The sequence below is a fragment of the Pan paniscus genome, chromosome X, assembly GCF_029289425.2.
Source record: "Pan paniscus chromosome X, NHGRI_mPanPan1-v2.0_pri, whole genome shotgun sequence".
NCBI lineage: Eukaryota > Metazoa > Chordata > Mammalia > Primates > Hominidae > Pan > Pan paniscus.
Genome location: NC_073272.2, coordinates 114730373 through 114753278, shown reverse-complemented (window position 1 = coordinate 114753278; position 22906 = coordinate 114730373). Strand labels below are relative to the sequence as shown.

General features: G+C 42.0%; 1 protein-coding gene across 3 annotated transcripts; it reads right to left on the bottom strand.

The window, feature by feature from the left end:
• Positions 1-761: 761 nt before the first annotated feature.
• Positions 762-21907, bottom strand: LUZP4 (leucine zipper protein 4). Of its 3 annotated transcripts, none has more exons than XM_003805416.5 (4): positions 20079-21907; positions 6200-6331; positions 4901-5019; positions 762-2120 (listed from the first exon to the last, which is right to left on the bottom strand). In XM_003805416.5, the coding sequence occupies exons 1-4, from the start codon at positions 20167-20169 to the stop codon at positions 1521-1523; spliced, it is 942 nt and encodes a 313-aa protein (XP_003805464.1). In that variant the 5' UTR covers positions 20170-21907; the 3' UTR covers positions 762-1520. The 3 variants fall into 3 exon arrangements, with proteins under 3 accessions (XP_003805464.1, XP_054962479.1, XP_054962480.1); XM_055106504.2 differs by lacking the exon at positions 20079-21907 and adding an exon at positions 12433-13084 and having other exon boundaries at positions 763-2120; XM_055106505.1 differs by lacking the exons at positions 4901-5019; positions 20079-21907 and having other exon boundaries at positions 1521-2120; positions 6200-6295.
• Positions 21908-22906: the final 999 nt, after the last annotated feature.

Here is a 22906-nt window from a genome sequence, read left to right as displayed (position 1 = left end):
AACATAAAGGAAAAAAACTGAGTGGACTTATTCATTATATTTTAAAATGTATTTGCAAAATGATAAGAATATGCCAATGGACAATAATTTAAATAGAATTTTTAGTGCCTTAATGGAAGTATTATACCACATGACAAACAAAAATTGATATGTAAAATTAAGTAAAATGTGTACAAATCCCTAATAAATGCAGAAATATGGATTGCTTGTCATCAGTATTAAACATTTTCATTTTTATAGCAGATTATGTGTATACTGCTAATATAAGTAGGGTGGGACCTTTTGCATTAAAATGATGCCTGCATCAGACATCATCTACATACACAATAACTCACACACACATCTTGGAAATCCTTTTTTTTTTTTTTTTTTTCTGAGACAGAGTCTTGCTCTGTCACCCAGGCTAGAGTGCAGTGGCAAGATCTCAGCTCACTGCAACCTCCGCCTCCCGGGTTCAAGCAATTCTCCTGCCTCAGCCTCCCCAGTAGCTGGGATTACAGGAGCTCGCCACCGCGCCCGGCTAATTTTTGTATTTTTAGTAGAGACGGAGTTTGACCATGTTGGCCAGGCTGGTCTCAAACTCCTGACCTCAAGTGATCCGCCTGCCTCGGCCTCCCAAAGTGCTGGGATTATAGGCATGAGCCACCACGCCCAGCCGGAAATAATTTTTTTTAGCTGAAGTAAGTAATTCTGTGCAGCAGTTAATATGAACCTAAAATATTTGACTAGACATTTACAGTCAATACAAACAAGGCAATCACTGAGAAATTAAAACTAAAACTTTTATTGAATAACCAAACAAACTGCAGTTAACATATCTTGTGTTTTTAACAACATAACTCCCAGTACATTTAAATTTCTGTGTTTCTTTTGCTAGGGTAGACAGACCTACCCTAACAGTTTTATAAGGCAACAGTGAATATATAAATGTATTCAAAATATATTCAGAAGGTTAGCATTACATCTATGCATAGAATATATCCTCTCATATGGTCTGATTTGAGGAAAGCAGAAAAGTTCAGCTGCCCAAAGATACATCTACCATTTGTCTGCTAAGGACTCTCTGAGGACGGCTTAGGAAGGAGACACAAAAGAGATATTCATTATCATAGATTATATATTATCAATTTGGCAGTTAGTTGTTAGATTAGCTTACCTACCAGGTTGGAATGTCCAAGGGGCACTGGACACTAAGTCAAGTTGGAACGTCCAAGGGGGACAGGACACTAAGTCAAAATATTCTAATTGTGGGGAAGGCCCAATAGGAAAGGCTGAGTACATAGGGCTCTTCCAGGGAAAGCAGACCTACCGGGAACAACTTAATGGGACATCTTGGGTAACTGGATGATAGCTTAGAGGACATCAAGTTGAAACAATATTGATACCATGTATGTATTACCTCCATTCTAATATTTATGTCTTTGTCCCAATATACATGTTTCAACAAATACATATTTAGCCATTAGAATATAGATATATGCTTTTCTATTTCCACAGAATTCAACACATTGTTCTGATGATTAAGTAGTCATTGTATTTTTACCTGTTGAGTATCTCTGATGTCTTTCTGATTGGCCATGAGATCTCCCTGACTGATTTATGAGATCTCTCTCAGTGGCCATGAGATCTCTCTGAGTGACTATGAGATCTCTCTGAGTGGTTATGAGATCTCTCTGAGTGGCTATGAGATCTCTCTGAGTGGCTATGAGAGCTCTCTGAGTGGCTATGAGATCACTCTGAGTGTCCACAAGATCTCCCTGGCTACGAGATCTCTTTGAGTGACCATGAGATCTCTCTGAGTGACCATGAGATCTCTCTGAGTGACCATGAGATCTCTCTGATTGGCCATGAGATCTCTCAGATTGACCATGAGATCTCTTGTATTGGCCATGAGATCTCTCATATTGGGGATGATGTCTCTTTAGCTGCCCTTGAGATCTGTCTGACTGACAAAGAGATCTCTCTAAGTGGTTTCGGGATCGCTCAGAATGATGATTTTCTTCTGGTTGGCCCTGAGATTCTTCTGATTTGTCCGGATTTCCTTCTGATTGATGCTGGTTCCCCTCTGATTGGCCGTGATTCTTCTCTGCTTGGGCCTCATAATTGTCACTGCACTTCTCCTGAAAAGGATCCCAATTATTCAAAACAAATGAAACATATACTTCATGATTTAAGTCATAATGATATATTCTCAAGACCATTTTTATGGGCAACTATTTCTTTTAGAATTCCACTGTGCTTACTTTTATTTATCAACCAGTTTTTAGAACTAACTTACAGAATAGCTCCATTGTATCGTGTCACTGGCACAAAAATGCTATGCAACTAAAACGTTAATAAAATAAAAATATGGAAAATTAGTTGTTTTATGAGTTTGACTGTACTCTAAGGTCATGTTCTACCTACCAATTTCTTGATCTATGTTTTACTAAAGAAACAACAGATTCTGTGACTTTGATAGAATATTTTGTAGTGTAAGTCCTTAGGATCAAAAGGAAAGTGTTCAAAATCATATTGTTTACTCCTTGCCTACTCAATGATTAAAAAGAAACTATCTTTTCATTATAAAGTAATACTTAATTCTAGAGAGAAAGACGAAGTAAGGAAGGGGAAAGGAAGCTGTAAAAAAAGCGGAAGGTTGGCTTAATACTATTCAAGTAAATTAGCCTGGCAACAACACAGCCTTTCTACCTTTTCCATTTTTAAGCCAAAAAGACAGTGGAGTGAATCAGCCAAATGGAAATAGCGAAACCTTTGACAAATCTCTATGATGCTACATAAATGTAAGTGGATAAAGTCATATAGACCATGCTGAGAAATCAAGCTTTCTACTAGTATATGCTGCCTGACAAACACAACATCCCCTCAATTTGGCATTATGACTTTCTAGTTTAACACTACCAGAAGCTGGAAGCAACTGCTAAACAGCAGGGGAGGTACCAGCACAAAATGTATTATGCACAGAAAACTTATTTTAAAATAAAAATGTAAAAAATTAGTTGTTTTGCTAAAACATAAAGCTATAGCCACTCTCCAGCTTTTGTACTGAAAAACCTAAATAAGGAGATTGGGTGAAATGCACATGTACCTTTTCTCTTTTCTAAGTGATTGGTGTTGGGAGCACAGTGGGTCAGTAGGAAAGATAGGACTGAGTTCCATCTTCTAAAGACCCGTATGTATCCAAGTGCCTTTCCAAAGGAGCTTGCAGTCCCTTTTATGAATGTTTATATAAGAAATAAGTATATAAGAAATGTACTATGTATTTCCTACCTTTGGAAAACAAAATGCACATTAGTTTTCTTTCCTTACAAACAAGTGAAGCCTTCTATCAAAAGGTTGTGTTGAATAAATACATGGGGTGAACAAATACAACTGTGTTCCACTGATAATAAGACAAAATCTTGTTAAGTACGAAACTAGCTTAATAGAATTGTAAAGTATTATTGAAAACTGTAATTATTCAATTTATTGATGAAATAATTATGCTTAAATTTTAATACATTTCTTTATTGCAGGGTATTTTTTTTTTTCTAGTGAGTTCGGCTATGATAGTCTCAAAAGTTTCAAAAGTATGAAGAATAGAAGGATACTTTCCCACCCTGGGCAACATAGCGAGACCTCATCTCTACAGAAAAGAAAAAAAAAATTCACAGGGCATGGTGGCACGTGCCTATAGTCCCAGCTACTTGGGAGGCTGAAGTGGGAGGATTGCTTGAGCCCGGGAGGCAGAAGAGGCAGTGAGCCATGATCATACCACCACATTCCAGCCTGGGCAACGGAATGAGACCCTGTCTCAAAAAATAAATAAATAAAAGGACAAGGATGCTTTCAATTTGAAAATATTGTTTAATATTTATTCTCAGTTTATTTATGCATCTTGGACTGTATCAGAAGGAAGCTCATGTTCTTCTTCCCAAACTGTATAAAAAAATCTCATCCTATAAGGCACAGATCATATGCCATCTCTTCCATCAAAGTTTCTCAAGAATCCCAATCAGAATGAATTTCTACATCCCCACAATATATAACTTATGTCCTATTAAGCACATACTGCATACTGCCTGGCATTACATTTCTTTCTTAGCTTTCTCTTCCACCACCATACAGACTATTTGAAGCAGGCTGTTCTGGTATCATAGTGCCTGCATAGAGTAGGCATTGAATCATAATTTGAACAATTTAAAGTAATCCTTTAAATATTTGAAAATGCAACATGTTTTTCTCCAAAACAAATAAATGAACAAGCAAATAAATAAACATTTGCATTTACATGATTTGGCAAAAATGATTTAAGCTCCCAGAACTGCCATTTTTGATAAATGACCACTTAACACCTTAAGAATCAGTTTATAAGCTAGGATGAAACATTAACACCAATGTTAGCTAATGATTCTGGATCTGAGCACCTCTCAAATTTCTGTCTATTGACTGGCTCACCTATACGTGTTTAGAGGAAATGGATTTGTACAGGGATAGTCTGTGCCACCTGTTGCTTCCAGAGTATATTTCATATCTGATATCATCTGACTTCTGGATTTTACAGTTCATTCACAAAGATACTAAAACTCTTATATTATAACTTAAGCTCAAAGCCTCTGTATGAGGACAAATAAAAATTCTTATATAGGATTAATGACAATAATTAATAATCTATTTTGGCGTTTTATAAATTCAAAACTTTTAGTAATGACTGAAAATAGCAAAAATCAAATGTTTATTAAAATAGTTACAGGGGAAAAATTAACTAATAAACATTGAATTTAAAATATGTTCAAGGCACCATGGAGGAATACCAAGAAACAATCCCTGCTTTCAATAGAATTTAAAGTAAATCATTAATATTAGGAAATATAGTAAATGTAGGATTTTTAATATTGGTTAATTCTTGGTACTTATCTACCTGCTCAATTAAAGGCTGCCCATTTAAAGGGTGTTGTCCAGACTTGAATCCAGAAGGTTTTTGGGATGGTTTCTTATCATGATTTCCTTCCTCAGAGTTTCTTCTGCATCTTGAGTAGCCTTTGAGAAATAAATATTTTCTGTATTTTCAAGTAGTAAATTCAATGTATCTTTCAGAAGTATTATCTCTGATCTCATTTTTTTAAGGCTATGCACTGGGTTTTGCAAAACTTTTGATATTTCATTACTCTGGTATCATCTGGGAGTCTCACTGAATTCTAGAACAGTCTTTGCCATACTATTTCAATTTGCATACCTTAATAGGGTAGTCTTCTCAGTATATAATACGTCAATTTTGGTTTCATATGCCACCAAAGTTGGGACATACTATCTGAAATTAAATGAAAGAATACTCCAGTAGAAAAAGGAGAGATGGAGAGAAATTGTCTGCTTTGTATTAATCATGTGAATATTTGTCTCAATTGTCTGCTTTGTTTGGGTATAAAGACAGTTTAAAAACCCATCAAAGAATATCTCCAAAAGGCTCACAAAGATCAATTTTGTGATGACTGGTTAGGCACATAAGAATGGGCCACGTTACCCTTTTTGGCTGCTCTGCCCCTGTAATAACTATCATCGCTTCTCTTCTCAGAACATGCTGAGCCACTGAAGATTCACACAACAACTTAAATGAAGCTGCATAGGCAACTGTTGGGGCTTATAGTAATCACAATGTCAAAATGGTTCCAATCTGTTGACTAGATTACGAAGACCTTTAATTGTTGAAAAGACTTCTGTATCGTGGCAATCTGTAGCACATTCATATTAAAAAATGCATACTGCAATTACCAATGAGGTTAAGTATATAGAGGACATCTGTCATGTTCTACCCTTCTCTTTTTGTCTTACAACATCTGTATTTTCAAAATGTGGATGCCATAGTGTTCAGATTATTGACTATGCTCTTAACCCTCCTGTATTGCCTCCTAAAAGTGGAACTGGACCAACCAACCCAGGCTTGTAAACAAGTACAAAATAACTCTCAGCTCATATGGTTACTTTTTTTATCCCACTCTCCATTAGGGAAGTAATTCTTATTTTAAATTAAAATAAATTTTTATTCATATGACATGGCATAAATTCTTACCAACCCTGTATGAGCCCATGCCCAGAAAAAATAAAACAAGCAACATAATGCAACTTTAGAACAATATTGTGAATTCTTGATTTTACTTATCTAGTTATTCACAAATATTTCAGACTCTTTTTACCACGTGTGACTATTTTCAGCATACTTTACCTCTCCGATGGCGATGTCTATGAGCTTTTGATTGCTGTCTTGAAGGCGATTCCTTTTTACTATGGTTCTGTCTTTTATTCTTTTCTTCTTCAGCATTTGTCCCTTCTAACTCTTTATAGATTATAATGTCATCTGTATTAGAAAATACATAAAAAATGAATAAAATGGCAAAAGCCAAATAATAATTGTCTCGAGTGAATAATCTATATCTTACCTCATCATATTTCAGAATACCTAAAAACTGGTAGCCCTAAAAATGATAATAATAATAATAAATTTGTTAAACTCTAACAAAGGTCAAACAGTACCAACATCTTAGGTTTGCTGGAACAAGAAAGAACAATTCCTGTTAGATATATGGTAACTTTATTTACGCAAAAGCAAAATACTTTCACACTGCAATAGCTCAGGGGAGATATCATCTAAATAAATGATTTTACTAAATGTTATTTCAGTGTCATAGAAATATAGAGCAAGAGAGTCATTAAGTTGCTGACTAAATAAATGTAAATCAGCAATTAAATGTAAAGTGATAGACCATTAAATGTCTACCTGATTAAATGTGATAGACAATTAGTTACATGTATATTATCAAAAACTAACAAAGAAAAAGGAAGTGACAAAAGTAAGAAAGTGGTGATGGAAGTTCATAGAAGACACCACAGAAGTGAGGAACCTAGATTATTGTAGTAGCAGGAAGCAATCAGACTTGACTCTGTAGTCAGGCACATATTTACGTACTCAGGCAGAAAGCACTTACATGGCATAATTTAAAGAATGGCAGACAGGTACAACTTGCTCTAAAGTATCTCTCCTAACATTTAGAATGGAAGAGTCTACAGGTGGGATGCTCTATCAGTGGATAAAACTTTACTCGTGTTAAGGCATCTTTAGAAATAAGCAAAAGCCCCCCACACCTTCTGGAAGCTACACTCAGGAAGAAGAGAAAAAGAAAAAAAGAAGGACAAGCTAGGTATTTGGAAAAAACTGGAGATTCTAAAAGAAAAGAAGAGCTGAAAAGGGTACAAAAGAGGCAGTTGAGTGACACAGATTAACCACTCCTTTATTATTTTGCTTAGTACTAGTGCTGCCTCAGGTCTCTAAATATCTGATTCTGGGATAGGGAGTAAGATGGCAGAATAGAAGCCTCCACCGATCGTCCCCCCAGCAAGGACGCGAATTTAACAACTATCTACACAGAAAAAACACCTTCATAAAAACCAAAAATCATGTGAGCACTCATAGTAACTGGTTTTAACTTCTTATCACTGAAAGAGGCACTGAAGGGATAGAAAAAACAGTCCTGAATCGCCAATGCCACCCTTCCCCCACTCCCGGCAGCAATGACATGGTGGTACCAAGAGCATCTCTGGGCACTGGGGAAGGAAGAACACAGCAATCATGAGGTATTGAATGTAGTGCTATCCTGTTAGAGCAGAAAGGAAAACTGGACCAAACTCACCTGACACCTGCCCATGGAGGGAAGATTTAAAGCAGCCCCAGTCAGAGAGGAATCACCCATCCCGGCAGCCCGAGCATGAGTTCCCACAAACCTCTCCATCAAGAGCTACAGTGCTCTGGATCTCCAAGTAAACCTGAAAGGTAGTCTAGGCCAAGCTTTTCTAACCTGTGGCCTGCAGGCCATACACGGCCCAGGACGGTTTTGAATGCAGCCCAACACAAATTCGTAAACTTTCTTAAAACATTATGAGATTTTTTCTGCAATTTTTTTTAGCTCATCAGCTATTGTTAATGTTAGTGTATTTTATGTGTGGCTCAAGACAATTATTCTTTCAGTGTGGTCCAGGGAAGCCAAAAGATTGGAAACACCTGGTCTAGGCCATAAGGACTGCAACTCTTAGGCAAGACTTAGTGCTGAACTGGGCCAACAGAGTGTGGACTGGGGGGGCCACATGACATACTGAGACACCAGCTGGGGCAGCCAAGGGAGTGGTGGCATCGCCCCTCCCCTAACCCCAGGCTGGACAGCTCACAGCTCCAAAAGAGACCCACCCTTCCACTTGAGAAGAGAGGGAAGAGTGGGGAGGACTTTGTCTTACATCTTAGATACCAGCTCAGCCACAGCAGGATAGGGCACCAGTTAGAGTTATAAGGTTCCTGTTTCAGGCTCTAGCTCCTGGTCCACATTTCTAGACACACCGTAGGCCAGAAGGGAACCGACTGCCTTGAAGGAAAGGACCCAGCCCTGGCAGAATTCATCAACTGTTAACTGAAAAGCTCTTGGGCTCTGAATAACTAGCAGCAATACCCAGGTACCATGTTGAGAGCCTTGGGTGAGACTCCGAGACTTGCTGGCTTCAGGTACGAGCACAGCTACAGAAGGGTAGAACACCAAGTGGGCTCTTGGAATCCGTGATTCCAGGACTTGACTCTTGGATAACACTTCTGGAACTGCCCTAGGCCAGAGCGGAGCTCACTGCTCTGAAGGGTGAGTCTCAGACCAGGCAGCATTCATCCCAAGCTGACTTAAGAGCCCCTGAGCCTCAAGGGAACATCTATGGTAGTCCAACAGTACTCTTCCTGGCCTAGGGTGACTGGCTATGGGGTGAGGCTCCTCTGCCTTTGGAAAGGGAAGGGAAGAGTGGGAAGGACTGCATCTTGTGGTATGAGTGCCAGCTCAGCCATAATACAATAGAACACCAGGTAGACTTCTAAGGTTTTTGACTCTAGGTCCTGAGTCCCAGATGTCACTTCTGGACCCACCTCGGGCTTGGGGGACCTTGCCACCGTGAAGGAAAGGACACAGGCCTGGCTGGTTTTGCTACTGGCTGATTGTAGAGATTCAGGGCCTTGAGCAAGCTGGGCAGTAGTCGGGAGTATTTGCAGCAGGTCTTGAGTGAAACCCAGAGCTGTGCTGGCTTCGGGTCTGACCCAGCACAGTCATAGTGGTGGCCACAGGGGTGCTTGTGTCACTCCACCCCAGCTCTGGGTGGCTCAGAACAGAGACACTCTGTTTGTTTAGGAGAAAATAAGGGAAAAGAACAAGAGTCTCTGCCTGGTGATCCAGAGAATTCTCCCAGATCCTGTACAAAACCATCAAGGCAGTACCTCTATGAGTTTTCAAGAACCATAGCGTTACTGGGCTTGCGATGTCCCCTAAAGTAGAAACTGCTTAGATCACAACACTGCAGTCCTTTCAAATATCTGGAAAGCCTTCCCCAAAAGGATGAGTACAAAGAAGCCCAGACAGTGAAGACTACAATAAATACCTAACCCTTCAATGCCCAGACACTGAAGAACATCTACTAGTATCAACAGCATCCAGGAAAACATGACCTCACCAAATGAACTAAATAAGGCACTAAGGACGAGTCCTGGAAAAACAGAGATATGTGACCTTTCAGACAGAGAATTCCAAATAGCTGTGTTGAGGAAACTCAAATAAATTCAGGCAAACACAGAAGGAATTCAGAGTTCTATCAGATAAATGTAACAAAGACATAGAAATGATTTAAAAGTGTCAAGCAGAAATTCTGGAACTGGAAAAATGCCATTGGCATACTGAAGAATGCATCAGAGTCCTTTAAGAGCAGAATAAATCTAGCAAAAGAAAGAATTAGTGAGCTTGAAGAAAGGCTATTTGAAAATATACAATCAGAGGAGACAAAAGAAAAAACAAACAAACAATGAAACACACCTACAGGATCTAGAAAATAGCCTCAAAAGGGCAAATCTAAGAGTTATTGGCTGTAAAGAGGATGTAGAGAAAGAGATAGGGGTAGAAAGTTTATTCAAAGGGGTTGGGAGTGGTGGCTCACGCCTGTATTCCCAGCATTTTGGGAGGCCGAGGCGGGTGGATCACTTGATGTCAGGAGTTTGAGACCAGCCTGGCCAACATGGTTAAACCCCACCTCTACTAAAAACACAAAAATTAGCTGCGTGTGGTGGTGCTCACCTGTAATCCCAGCTACTTGGGAGGCTGAGGCAGGAGAATCATTTGAACCTGGGAGGCTGAGGTTGCAGTGAGCCAAGAGCGCCACTGCACTCCAGCCTGGGTGACAGAGCAAGTTTATTCAAAGAGATAATAAAAGAGAAGTTCCTGAGGCGAGCGGATCATAAGGTCAGGAGTTCAAAACCAGCCTGGCCAACATGGTGAAACCCCGTCTCTACTAAAAATACAAAAATTAGCTGAGCATGGTGGCATGTACCTGTAATCCCAGTTACTTGGGAGGCTGAGGCAGGAGAATTGCTTAACGGGGACCTGGGAGGCAGAGGTTGCAGTGAGCCGAGATTACGCCACTGCTCTCCAGCCTGGGCTACAGAGCGACACTCTGTCAAAGAAAAAAAAAATAGTTCCCAAACCTAGAGAAAGATATCAATATCCAAGTACAAGAAGGTTATAGAACACCAAGCAGATTTAACCCAAAGAAGACTACCTCAAGGCATTTAATAATCAAACTCTTAAAGGTCAAGGATAAAGAAAGGATCCTAAAAGCAGCAAGAGAAAAGAGACAAATAACAAACAAGAGCTCTAATATGTCTGGCAGCAGCCCCTTCAGTGGAAACCTTACAGGCCAGGAGAGAGTGGGCTGATATAAAGTGCTGAAGGGAAAAACTTTACCTTAGAATAGCATATCCAGTGAGAATATCCTTCAAACATGAAGAAGAAATAAAAAGTTTCACAGACAAACAAAAGCTGAGGGATTTCATCAACACCAGACCTGTCCTACAAAAAATGCTAAAGGGAGTGCTTCAACCAGAAAGAAAAGACATTAATGAGTAATAAGTCATCATCTGAAGGTATAAAACTCACTGGTAATAGTAAGTACACAGAAAAACACAGAATATTATAATACTGTAACTGTGGTATATAAACTACTCTCATCCTAAGTAGAAAGACTAAACGATGAACCAATAAAAAATAACTACAACAACTTTTCAATACATAGGTAGTACAATAAAATATAAATAGAAAGAATGAATAAGACCTACTATTTGATAGCACAACAGGGTGACTATAGTCAATAATAACTATATATTTTAAAATAAAGAGCGTAATTGGATTGTCTGTAACTCAGAGGATGAATGCTTAAGAGGATGGATAATCTCCATGATGTGCTTATTCCACATTGCAATTGCACGCATGCCTGTATCGAAACATCTCATGTACCCCATAAATATATACACCTACTATATACCCACAAAAATTACAAATAAATAATAAACAATTAAAATAATAAGAAAAAATCTGATTCTGATTTTCTTTGAAATGGCTGACATCTCCTGGGATTATAGGTGTGAACTACCACGCCCAGCATAAAACTTATTTTTAAAAATGTTTTTGAATTATCCACACCTTGGAATGTGTTGCAGGGTTTTTCTTTCTTTTTTTTTTTTTTTTTAATTGATCATTCTTGGGTGTTTCTCACAGAGGGGGATTTGGCAGGGTCATAGGACAACAGCGGAGGGAAGGTCAGCAGATAAACAAGTGAACAAAGGTCTCTGGTTTTCCTAGGCAGAGGACCCTGCGGCCTTCCGCAGTGTTTGTGTCCCTGGGTACTTGAGATTAGGGAGTGGTGATGACTCTTAACGAGCATGCTGCCTTCAAGCATCTGTTTAACAAAGCACATCTTGCACCGCCCTTAATCCATTTAACCCTGAGTGGACACAGCACATGTTTCAGAGAGCACAGGGTTGGGGGTAAGGTCACAGATCAACAGGATCCCAAGGCAGAAGAATTTTTCTTAGTACAGAACAAAATGAAAAGTCTCCCATGTCTACTTCTTTCTACACAGACACGGCAACCATCCGATTTCTCAATCTTTTCCCCACCTTTCCCCCCTTTCTATTCCACAAAACTGCCATTGTCATCATGGCCCGTTCTCAATGAGCTGTTGGATACACCTCCCAGACGGGGTGGTGGCCGGGCAGAGGGGCTCCTCACTTCCCAGTAGGGGCGGCCGGGCAGAGGCACCCCTCACCTCCCGGACGGGGCGGCTGGCCGGGCGGGGGGCTGACCCCCCCACCTCCCTCCTGGATGGGGCGGCTGGCCTGGCGGGGGCTGACCCCCACCTCCCCCCCGGACGGAGTGGCTGACAGGTGGAGACGATCTTCACTTCCCAGACGGGTGGCTGCCGGGCGGAGGGGCTCCTCTCTTCTCAGACAGGGTGGCTGCCGGGCGGAGGGGCTCCTCACTTCTCAGACGGGGCGGTTGCCAGGCGGAGGGTCTCCTCACTTCTCAGACGGGGCGGCTGGGCAGAGACGCTCCTCACCTCCCAGACGGGGTCGCGGCCGGGCAGAGGTGCTCCTCACATCCCAGATGGGGCGGCAGGGCAGAGGCACTCCCCACATCTCAAACGATGGGCAGCCGGGCAGAGATGCTCCTCACTTCCTAGATGGGATGGCGGCCAGGAAGAGGTGCTCCTCACTTCCTAGATGGGATGGCGGCCGGGCAGAGACGTTCCTCACTTTCCAGACTGGGCAGCCAGGCAGAGGGGCTCCTCACTTCCCAGATGGGGTGGCAGCCGGGCAGAGGCTGCACTCTCGGCACTTTGGGAGGCCAAGGCAGGCGGCTGGGAGGTGGAGGTTGTAGCGAGCCGAGATCACGCCACTGCACTCCAGCCTGGGCACCATTGAGCACTGAGTGAACCAGACTCCGTCTGCAATCCCGGCACCTCGGGAGGCCGAGGCTGGCAGATCACTCGTGGTTAGGAGCTGGAGACCAGCCCGGCCAACACAGCGAAACCCCGTCTCCACCAAAAAAATATGAAAACCAGTCAGGCGTGGCGGCGCGCGCCTGCAATCGCAGGCACTCGGCAGGCTGAGGCAGGAGAATCAGGCAGGGAGGTTGCAGTGAGCCGAGATGGCAGCAGTACAGTCCAGCTTCGGCTCGGCATCAGAGGGAGACCGTGGAAAGAGAGGGAGAGGGAGACCAGAGGGAGAGGGAGACCGGGAGGGAGAGGGAGAGGGAGAGGGAGGGCCAGGGTTTTTCTTTAAGTGAAATCATACGTAATTTTAATCCTTAGACTTTGTAATTCCAGAGACCACCATTTGATTTGTTGGATTGTAATGGAATTGGGTAGATCTCACCAGCTACGACTTAGAGATGAAATCAAATTGCTGCTCAGCCTCTTCATATTGAAGAGAAAGCAAATGCCTATGAACCTGGGTAAGCTGTCTAAACGCCCTTCCAACATAGGCTATGAGGTTATGAAGAAAGCGTCCTTAATGCTACAGTATTTTTCCAGATTCTCATGTCCTTTTCCTTAGTTCTCAGAATATATCATTACAGAGACATGGGGCTTTGTTCATTCTGCTCTATATAATGATATTCTCCACTGAATCCACCTAGAGAACACTTAGCCAATCTCTCAAGGAGAGACATTTATCCAGGCCTCACCAAAGAGCCTTAAATTTGAATTCTTGATATACTTACTCTCAGAAATAAACTGTCAGGACTGAAGAAAGACAGTATTCCTCACACAGTTTAAAACTGATCACACTGCTTGAGGTGCCATATGAATAATTACATTTTTATTTAAATTGCATAATTAATTTTCTTGTGAAAAGTATACTTATATTGCATTTTATTTTACAGTGGGTTGAAACCACTATTTTATATTTATAAACATGTAAAATACACCACAATTTTTGTTTTGCCATTTTTAAAATATTTAAAACACTGGAAACCTCAGAAAATGTAAGTGACTTAGGTTCCTCTCAACTTCTGAAAAATTCTGACTATACATACTTCCAGAATACTTAAAACAATGTATAATTGCACATATTTACTTAGCTGTCTCTCCAGCTAGATTAGGAGGTACTTGAGAAGAGACCACTGTTTATTTATTAGTGTACTAAGTGCCTAGCACAGAATACAGAGTGGATAATCCATATTTGTGGATTCGTGGTCCAACATATCTAGCAGGCAGAAAGAGTTCTTTTCTTTCTAACTACAACACTTTTGCATCAGTTTCTTTTAGGTAAAAGTAATTAACAGGGGAGTGGAGTTCCTATTAAGTTCTTGCTGTTACCAGTTCGAATTTTGGTCTTATTTTTGCCTTTTATTTGTTTAAAAAAAAAAAAGGACTCTAATACTTTTTGGGTATGTTTACTGAGGGCAAAAACAAAAATAAATCTGTAGAGCCTTTTCCTACTTTAGCGTGTATTACAATGGAAGTAATAACCTTGCATCCAACATACTACTGCTTTTCTAAAGCATATGTTTAGTTATCTAAAAACAAAGATATGCATTGTTAAAAAGTATTATTTTCACTGAGAAAAACATGGGGAAATTTATCAGGAAAAAGTATGGCTTTCTCATTACATCATAGAAAGCAACATGTATTTGCTATTTATTGTGTATTTTTCTTGCCTTCAAACTGCAAGGGCCTCAGCCTGGCACGGTGGCTCACAGCTGTAATCCCAGCACTTTGGGAGGCCAAGGCGAGAAGATCGCTCGAGCCCACAAGTTCGAGACCAGCCTGGGCAACATGGCGAAACTCCGTCTCTACCAAAGAAAATACAAAAATGAGCCAGGTGTGGTGGTGCACACCTAGGGTCCCAGCTACTCTGGGGGCAAAGGTGGGAGGATCGCTTGAGCCTGGGAGGTCCAGGCTGCAGTGAGCTGTGATTGTGCCACTGCACTCCAGCCTCAGCGACAGAGACCCTGTCTCAAAAAATTAAATAAAAGTAAAAATAAAATAAACCGCAAGGGCCTGTGATAACTACTCAAAAGTTTTGCTGTTCCTCCTGACATGATCAAAACTGGGATTCTCATCTGTCTAAAAAGGTATAAATATGGATATAGAGAACCAATGTTTAAAATATGGATATAGAGAACCAACGTTTAAAAGGATAAAACAGTGACCTCAAGATTTTTTACAACTCGGTGACTATGAGATCTTACAGTCATACTTAATCTCCAACTAACCTACCAAATTCAACTCAACATCTTTCCTCAGCCTTTCAAATAACTGAAGCAATCTTTCCCAAAGCAGACTCTCCAGTATCCTTCCAGCTGTAATCATCTACTAAAATATAAGCGCCTCCTAAGTCCGTTTACTTCACTATTATTCAAGTTACACGACACCACCATCTCTCTCAGTCTCCCAGAGACTGACGTGAGCTGTTTAAACCCCATCTTTCACCTAGATGGTTTTTAATCTCTTTCATGTCTACTGTATCTATGAAGTTTGATAACAAAATCCTGAGAGGAGAGGTAACTTCTCCAGCTTGCCAAATTGCTGGCTACCCAAAAGTGAGCGTTTAGGCCCACTTTCCGGGGCACATATAGCAAATATTTACTCAGCTTTTTCCACGTCAGGCAGCATACTTTGTGAACATTACCTGTATTCTCTCATTTAATCTTCAACAACTCTATGATGTAGATTTTATTCAGATCAGGAAACTCAGGCCCCAAGAGATGGAGCAACTTGCACAAGGTCACACAACTACTACATTTTTGGGACCAAACCACTCTGCAACTATGGCCCTTATTTCTCTGAATTTTGAGACAAACCCATTGCTTTAGCTATTTATCAGTTTTGTTTTGTCTTTTCTGTTAGCAGTTGCAAAAACATCAGTGAAATCAACACAAAGAAAAGTGCAGGAAGCATGAAGTTTTACCTCAGTGCTATAAATTCCCTTCAGTTCTGGGTTTTTCTCCCTTCAAGGTCCCAGTGACAAGGCAGGGCCTAGAGTGAGGTAAGTGAGGAATTCAGGCACAAAATTCAAGGAGGTCCCCCAAAACTCAGTAATCAAGATTAAAATATCTCAACACAATATTTTCTTTTTTTCAATCTTTTTTTATTTTTATTTTTTGAGACGGAGTCTAGTTCCATCACCCAGGCTGGAGTGCAGTGGCACAATCTTGGCTCACTGCAACCTCGGCCTCCCGGGTTCAAGCAAATCTCCTGTCCCAGCCTCCCAAGTAGCTGGGACTACAGGCGCCTGCCTCCACGCCCGGCTAATTTTTGTATTTTTAGGAGAGACAGGATTTCACCATGTTGGCCAGGCTGGTCTCGAACTCCTGACCTCAGGTCATCTACCTGCCTCAGCCTCCCAAAGAGCTGGGATTATAGGTGTGAGCCACCACGCCCGCCTCACAGTATTTTCAAAAATAAAAATCAATGCAAAACCAATCCGTGATGAACAAAATATCAAGCTTTTTTTTTAAAAAAAAGATAGTATCAAAGGCCAGATGTGGTGGCTCACACCTGTAATCCTAGCACTTTGGGAGGTCAAGGTGGGTGGATCGCTTGAGCCCAGAAGTCGAGACCAGTCTAGGCAATATAGTGAGAACCCGTCTCTACAAAAATACAAAAAAATTAGCTGGGTGTGGTGGCACACGCCTGTATCCCAGCTACTTGGGAGGCTGAGGTGGGAGGATTGCCTGAGCCCAGGAAGTCGAGGCTGTAGTGAGCTGTGATAATGCCACTGCACTCCAGCCTGGGTGACAGAGTGAGATCCCATTTCAAAAAAGAAAAAAAAATAGGATCAGATCAGACCCTGTACTTGCACAGCCCTCCTTCACTTGTTTCACTCTAGTTCTTAGGTCAAGAAAACTTTATTTACAAAAACAGGTGGCCAGACAGATGGCTGTAGTGTGTCCATTTGATTTTTTAAATATTTCATTAAAATATTAATTATCCCTATTAACAAATTTTTTTTTGTGACTCCTTGAACTTTACACTGGAAGCAAGTGCCTCATTTACCTCACCCTACTCCCAGCCCTGGTCAGTGACCAAATATTATTTTTAAAGTCATTTTAATGCCACAAAATATTTCAGAACTTGTGATGAAGTTGGGGTAGGGGGAAGTAGCAGTATGGGATCAACAGGGACCATGTCTTAGAAGAGGAAATTGATACCGATCTTAAAATAGATTGCTAAAAACATCTTAAAGACAACAACAACAAAAAATACTTAGTTACTTTTCAGGGCCATTCCCCCTCAGAAGTAAAGTGGGAGGCAGGTAAATTCCTCAACCTCATAAGGGCATCTACAAAAACCCAACCAAAGGTAAAATGATGATTAATGGTGAAAAACTGAAAGCTTTTCTCCCTAAGATCAGAAACAAGTCAAGGATGTCCAATCTCACCGCATCTAATTAACATTTTGCTAGAAATTCCATCCAGAGCAATTAGTCAAGAAAAAGAATAAAAGGCAAGCAGATTAGAAAAAAGTAAATCTCTGTTCTCAGATATCATGATCTTGTATGCAGAAATTCCTAAAGATACACACACACACACGGAGATTAGCACTAATGAACACACTCAGCAAGGCTGCAGGATACAAGATCTATATGCAAAAATTAATTCTATGTATATATACCAGCAATGAACTATCCTAAAACGAAATTAAGAAAGCAATTCCACCAAGAAGAGCTTTCAATGGAGGAAAATTAGTCTTTTTAACAAGTAGTGTTGGAACAATTAGACATCAAAATGCAATAGAATGAAGTTGGCTCTTAACTCACCCCATATACAAGAATTAACTCAAAATGGATCACAGATGTAAATTTAAGAGTTAAAACTAGAAAACTCTCAGAAGGAAACAAGGGTATGATCTTCATGATCTTCTAGATTTGACACCAAAGCATGAACAACAACAAAAAACAGATAAATTGTATTTTATCAAATTCTGAAACTTCGGGACTTCAAAGGACACTATAAAGAAAGTTTAGGCCGGGTGAGGTGGCTCACACCTGTAATCGCAGCACTGTGGGAGGCCAAGGTGGGTGTATCACTTGAGGTCAGGAGTTCCAAGACCAGCCTGACCTCTGCCTCCTGGGATTACACATGGCGCCCCTCTTCATTTCATTACTTTTTTTTCTTTCTGAGATGAAGTCTCACTCTGGCACCCAGGCTGGAGTGCAGTGGGGCGATCTCAACTCACTGCAGCCTCCATCTCCCAGGTTCAAGCAATTCTCCTGCCTCAGCCTCCTGCATAGCTGGGACTACAGGCACGCAACACCATGCCCAGCTAATCTTTGTATTTTTAGTAGAGACGGGGTTTCACCATGTTGGCCAGGCTGGTCTCGAACTCCTGGCCTCAAGTGAGCCACCCACCTCAACCTCCCAAAGTGCTGGGATTACATGAATGAGCCACCAAGCCCAGCTGACCCTCTTCATTTCTATGGTACACTCTCCCTCCACTTATCCTGCCCCTTTTAAAGTTCAGCCCTCCCTGCTCTGCTCCCCTACCCTCATCTCTAAGGTGAACCCTCTTTCCACTGCTCCATCAATTTCTGAGGTCCACCCTCCTTGTTCCTGCTTCTCCTTGCTCCATTCCTGCGCTTCCACATTGAAGCTCAGCTCCCACTGCTCTGCCTCTCCCCCTCTCGTTTCTAAAGTGGCCCTTGGCCAGGCGCAGTGGCTCAGGCCCACAATCCCATCATTTTGGGAGGCCAAGCCGGGAGGATTGCCTGAGGCCAGGAGTTCGAGACCAGCCTGGGCAACATAAGGAGACCCAATCTCTACAAAAATTTAAAAATTAGGTGGGCATGGTAGTGAGCACCTGTGGTTCCAGCTACTCAAGAGGCTGAGGTGGTAGGATCACTTGACTGAGCCTGAGAGCTTGAGGCCACAGTGAGCCGTGATCGTGCCACTACACTCCAACCCAGACAACAGTCCCTGACCTTATCTCAAAAATAACTAACTAGGCCGGGGGCAGTGGCTTATGCCTGTAATCCCAGGACTTTGGGAGGCCGAGAAGGGCGGATCACTTGAGACCAGGAGACCAGTCTGGGCAACATGGTGAAACCTCACTCTACTAAAAAACAAAACAAAACAAAACAAAAAAACAAAAACCTAGACAGGTGTGGTGGCGCGTGCCTGTAGTCCCAGCTACTCTGTCGGCTGAGGTGGGAGGATCGCTTGACCCCAGGGGGCGGAGGTTGCACTGAGCCAAGATGATGCCACTGCACACCTGCCTGAGAAACAGAGCAAGCCCGTTTCACACACACACACACACACACCCCTAACTAAATAAAGTAGCCCTTTTCTGTTTTGTCCTCCTTCCCCCATTTCTACAGTTTCCTTCTTCCGTGCTCTGATGCCCTTCTCCATTTCTAAAGTCAGCTTCCATCCTCTCTACTCAGCTCTGCTCACTCCCTATCTGGCTTGGAAAGTCTATTCCCTCCCCTCCTCCCCCATTTCTAAGATGGATAATAGCAGAGGAACTGGTCCAAGTAAAATCCACTTTTTCTGGGTTTGGTGCGAATGGAGGAGGTTAGGGGCCTTGATAAAGGAGTTCTTTTTTCTAAGATTCCACTCTCCGTGTAGAGGTCTCAGGTTAGAGACTAGAGAGCGCCAGCAAAGAAAGGTTATCCAGAGCGAATAACCATCAGCCAACAAGCAAATAAATGGACCAACCACCCCTTCGAATAACCACCAGCCAACAAAGCAGATACACCAACCCACCAACAACTCCTAGCACTACCACGCCGGGATCCCTAGTAAAATAGCCTAAGGCTTGCTCCTCCGGGCCCTGGAATCTAGTGATTTATGACATCCGCTTGGACTGAGAAGAGCACTTGGCTCCATGTGTTTGAAGGAGGCCAGTAGTTAGGTATCAATTCTTAGGAGAGTAAAATACACGGAAATAGCGGTCTATTTTCTCCGCCTGCCCCTTTCAGCAATCCTTAATCCCCACGCGCTTCTGGTCAGCCTCCCTCAGTTCCCCACCTGAAAGGAGAGGGCTGGAGGTGAGGAGAGAAAGAGGAGAGGAGGGATAGGGGCCAAGTGGTCCCAGGGTTCGTCAGGGTGGGGCAGGTGCGGAGATGCCCTGAAGGGGAAGCCTCTCCTCGAAGTGGTGTGTTCCTCCCGACGCCACTTCTAGTAAGCGCTATGCCGAGGTCTTGCGCTCAAGACCAGCGAGCCCAAACTAGTGGAGACTGGGATCCGAGATCTACATACCTAGAGACATATCTAGGAAGTTAACCTTTTTCCAACTGGGATGATTTGGCGGCACTTTTTCAGAAAGCGTTAGCTTCTGAAACGAAGCCATCTTCTCTGCATCATGGCGCCACACACTCCGAGGTAGGGCGCGTGTACCGCCCCCTCACCGCGCAGGAGGAGCAGAGTGGTGGGCTAACCTGATCCTCCAATCATAGCCTCTCCCTTCGCTGTTGCTAAGCCCCAAGGGGTGGAGCTTGGCGTTACCCCTCACCAAGTCTCCTATCAGGAGCTTGGCTCGCTAGAAGAAAAAAAAAGGAAAGACCCGCCCATCTCCCACCCGATACCCCTTTCTAAAAATATTCTCTCCACCTAGAGCACTATGTAGTTGGCTACAAGTTTCTAGTGTATGTGGTGTTCCGGCCCTTGCCTTTCACAGTTCCTAGGACCCATTTCTCCTCTTTGCTGTTGACATTCATGGCGAATAAAACCTTATATTCTTGACTTAATGGGCTGGTGCTCTGCTTCTCTCAAATTCCAAGAGGGAGCACAAATTTAACATCTAGGGAGGATTCACAGGTTTGCAATGCCACACGCTTTCTTTTCTGTCTTTCTTTTCGTTTTTGTTTTTTGTTTTTTGTTTTTTTGAGACACAGTATCTCTCTGTCACCCAGGCTGGCGTGAAGTGGCGCCAACTCCATTCACTGCAACCTCCGCCTCTGGGGTTCAAGCGATTCTCCCACGTCAGCCTCCCAAGTAGCTGAGATTACAGGAGCGCGCCACCACGCCTGGCTAATTTTTGTGTTTTTAGTAGAGATAGGGTTTCACCATGTTGGCCAGGCTGGTCTCCTGGGCTCAAGTGATCTACCCGTCTGTGCTACCCTCATACCACAGCGCCCACACTTTCCCTCCCTCCCTCTGTCCCTCCCTTCCTTCTTTCCTTCCTTCCTTCCTCCCTCCCTCCCTTCTTCCCTCCCTTCCTCCCTCCCACCCTCTCTTTCTTCTTCCTAACTTCTTTCCATCTGCCTTGGCATCCCTCCCTCACCGCACCTGGTTATTTCTTTTCCTTCCTTCCTTTCTTCCTTTCTTTCTTTTCTTTCTCTTTCTTTCTTTTCTTTCTTTCTTTCTTTCTTTCTTTTTCTCTTTCTTTTTCTCTTTCTTTTTTTTCCTTTCTTTTTTTCTCTCTCTCTTTCTTCTTTCCTTCCTCTCTTTCTTTTCCTTCCTTCCTTCCTCCCTCCCTCCCTCCCTTCCTTCCTTCTTCCTAACTTCTCTCTTTCCACCCACCTCGGCCTTCCTCCCTCACCACACCCGGCTATTCCCTTCCCTTCCCTCCCCTCCCCTCCCCTCCCCTTCCCTTCTCTCCCTTGCTTCCTTGCTTCCTTCCTTCCTTTTTTCCTTCCTTCCTTTCTTTTTCTTTCTTTTCTTTCTTTTCTTTTTTCTTTCTTTCCTCGATCTGTTGCCAAGGTTGGCATGCCTTAACCTCCCAGGCTCCTCTTGGGCTGTAGAGATGGGGATCTCACCATGTTGGCCAAGCTGATCTCAAACTCCTGGCCTCAAGCAATCCTCCCACCTTGGCCTCCCAAAGTGCTGGGGTTACAGGCATGAGCCACCATACCCGGCCTGCCACATGCTGTTCAATGACCTTGAAGATGTGTCCATGACATTTCTTAAGAAAAATGTAATTGTTCTTGTTATCACCTAATACTGCTCAATCAAATGCTATTTTAAAATATTAGAGAAATCTTGTCACTGGCTCTTCAGTAGAAATAAAAATCAAATTAATACATTTTCAAAGGTAAAAATATGTTCAAGCTATTACAGAATCCACAACATAAATAAATGCCGGAAGAGATTTTGAAAAATGTAAATTATTTAACTATTTATTGTATTTAAGTAAATGCTTCGCACCTGGGACCTAAAGATTAATAAATAAATCTGTTTCTCCATGCATATACAATTGCCTGAAGACAATAAATGCATGCAAAATATTAATTTAGGTGCTGTAATTTAGTCTGTCAACAAATACTGAGCTCCTGCTGTGTTAGGTTCTGAGGATACAGGTATGTACAAAATGTATTTGGGATTCAAAGGAGAAAATTCACCCAAGGAATCAAGAAAAAATTATTTAAATCCTGAAAAATTAGGGAATAATTGTAGGGGTGGGAATGGTATTTCTTGGCAGAGGAAGCAGCACCACTAACACACTGTGGAAAGTTCTATTCATTCCATGTGGTGGGTACTGAGAGATGAGTCTAAAGAGATCAACAGATATTAGATCATGGAGTGACTTTTATAATATATTATGCTAATGGTTTGGGCCTTTTTTTCTGTCAGATTTATTTTTCTGTCAGGTATGAAGTGAGAATGAAAGAGGATCAAAGATAGAACCCCAAGAAAATTAAAAAGAACATTGAGTAGAAAATATCAGAGAGATATGGGTAGAACCAGGAAAGAGGTATTCATTTATTAAGGGAGAACTCCAGGAGGAACCGACGGGTCCATCTTGTCAAGGGTTGATAGAAAGTCAAATGAGCTAAGAACTGATTAATTCATTAAATTTAGTAATTATGAGATCCGGTTTTTACCTTCAGCAGAGTTCTAGCAGGCTATAAACTGATAAACAACTAATTTTTATTTAACAAACCCATAAAGAATTTACTATCTGCCCGGCATTGTTCTGAGAGCTTTACAAATATTCAATAATTTAATCTTCACAATAACCCCATGAGAAATAATATTATCTCCTTTTACCAGCAAGGAAAAGAAGGCACAAAGACATTTAAAAAATTGCCCAAGGACACAGAGCTAGTAAATGTTGCAATTACTTCAAACCCATGCAGTTCAGCTCT

Excerpts from the sequence above, each read along its gene's own strand:
- LUZP4 (XM_003805416.5), bottom strand. The coding sequence starts at position 20,169 with ATGGCTTCGTTTCAGAAGCTAACGCTTTCTGAAAAAGTGCCGCCAAAT. Across the intron at positions 6,332-20,078 it reads CTTCCTAGATATGTCTCTAG|ATGACATTATAATCTATAAA; the intron begins GTATGTAGATCT and ends TTTCTAATACAG. Across the intron at positions 2,121-4,900 it reads GGCAGCCTTTAATTGAGCAG|GAGAAGTGCAGTGACAATTA; the intron begins GTAGATAAGTAC and ends GATCCTTTTCAG.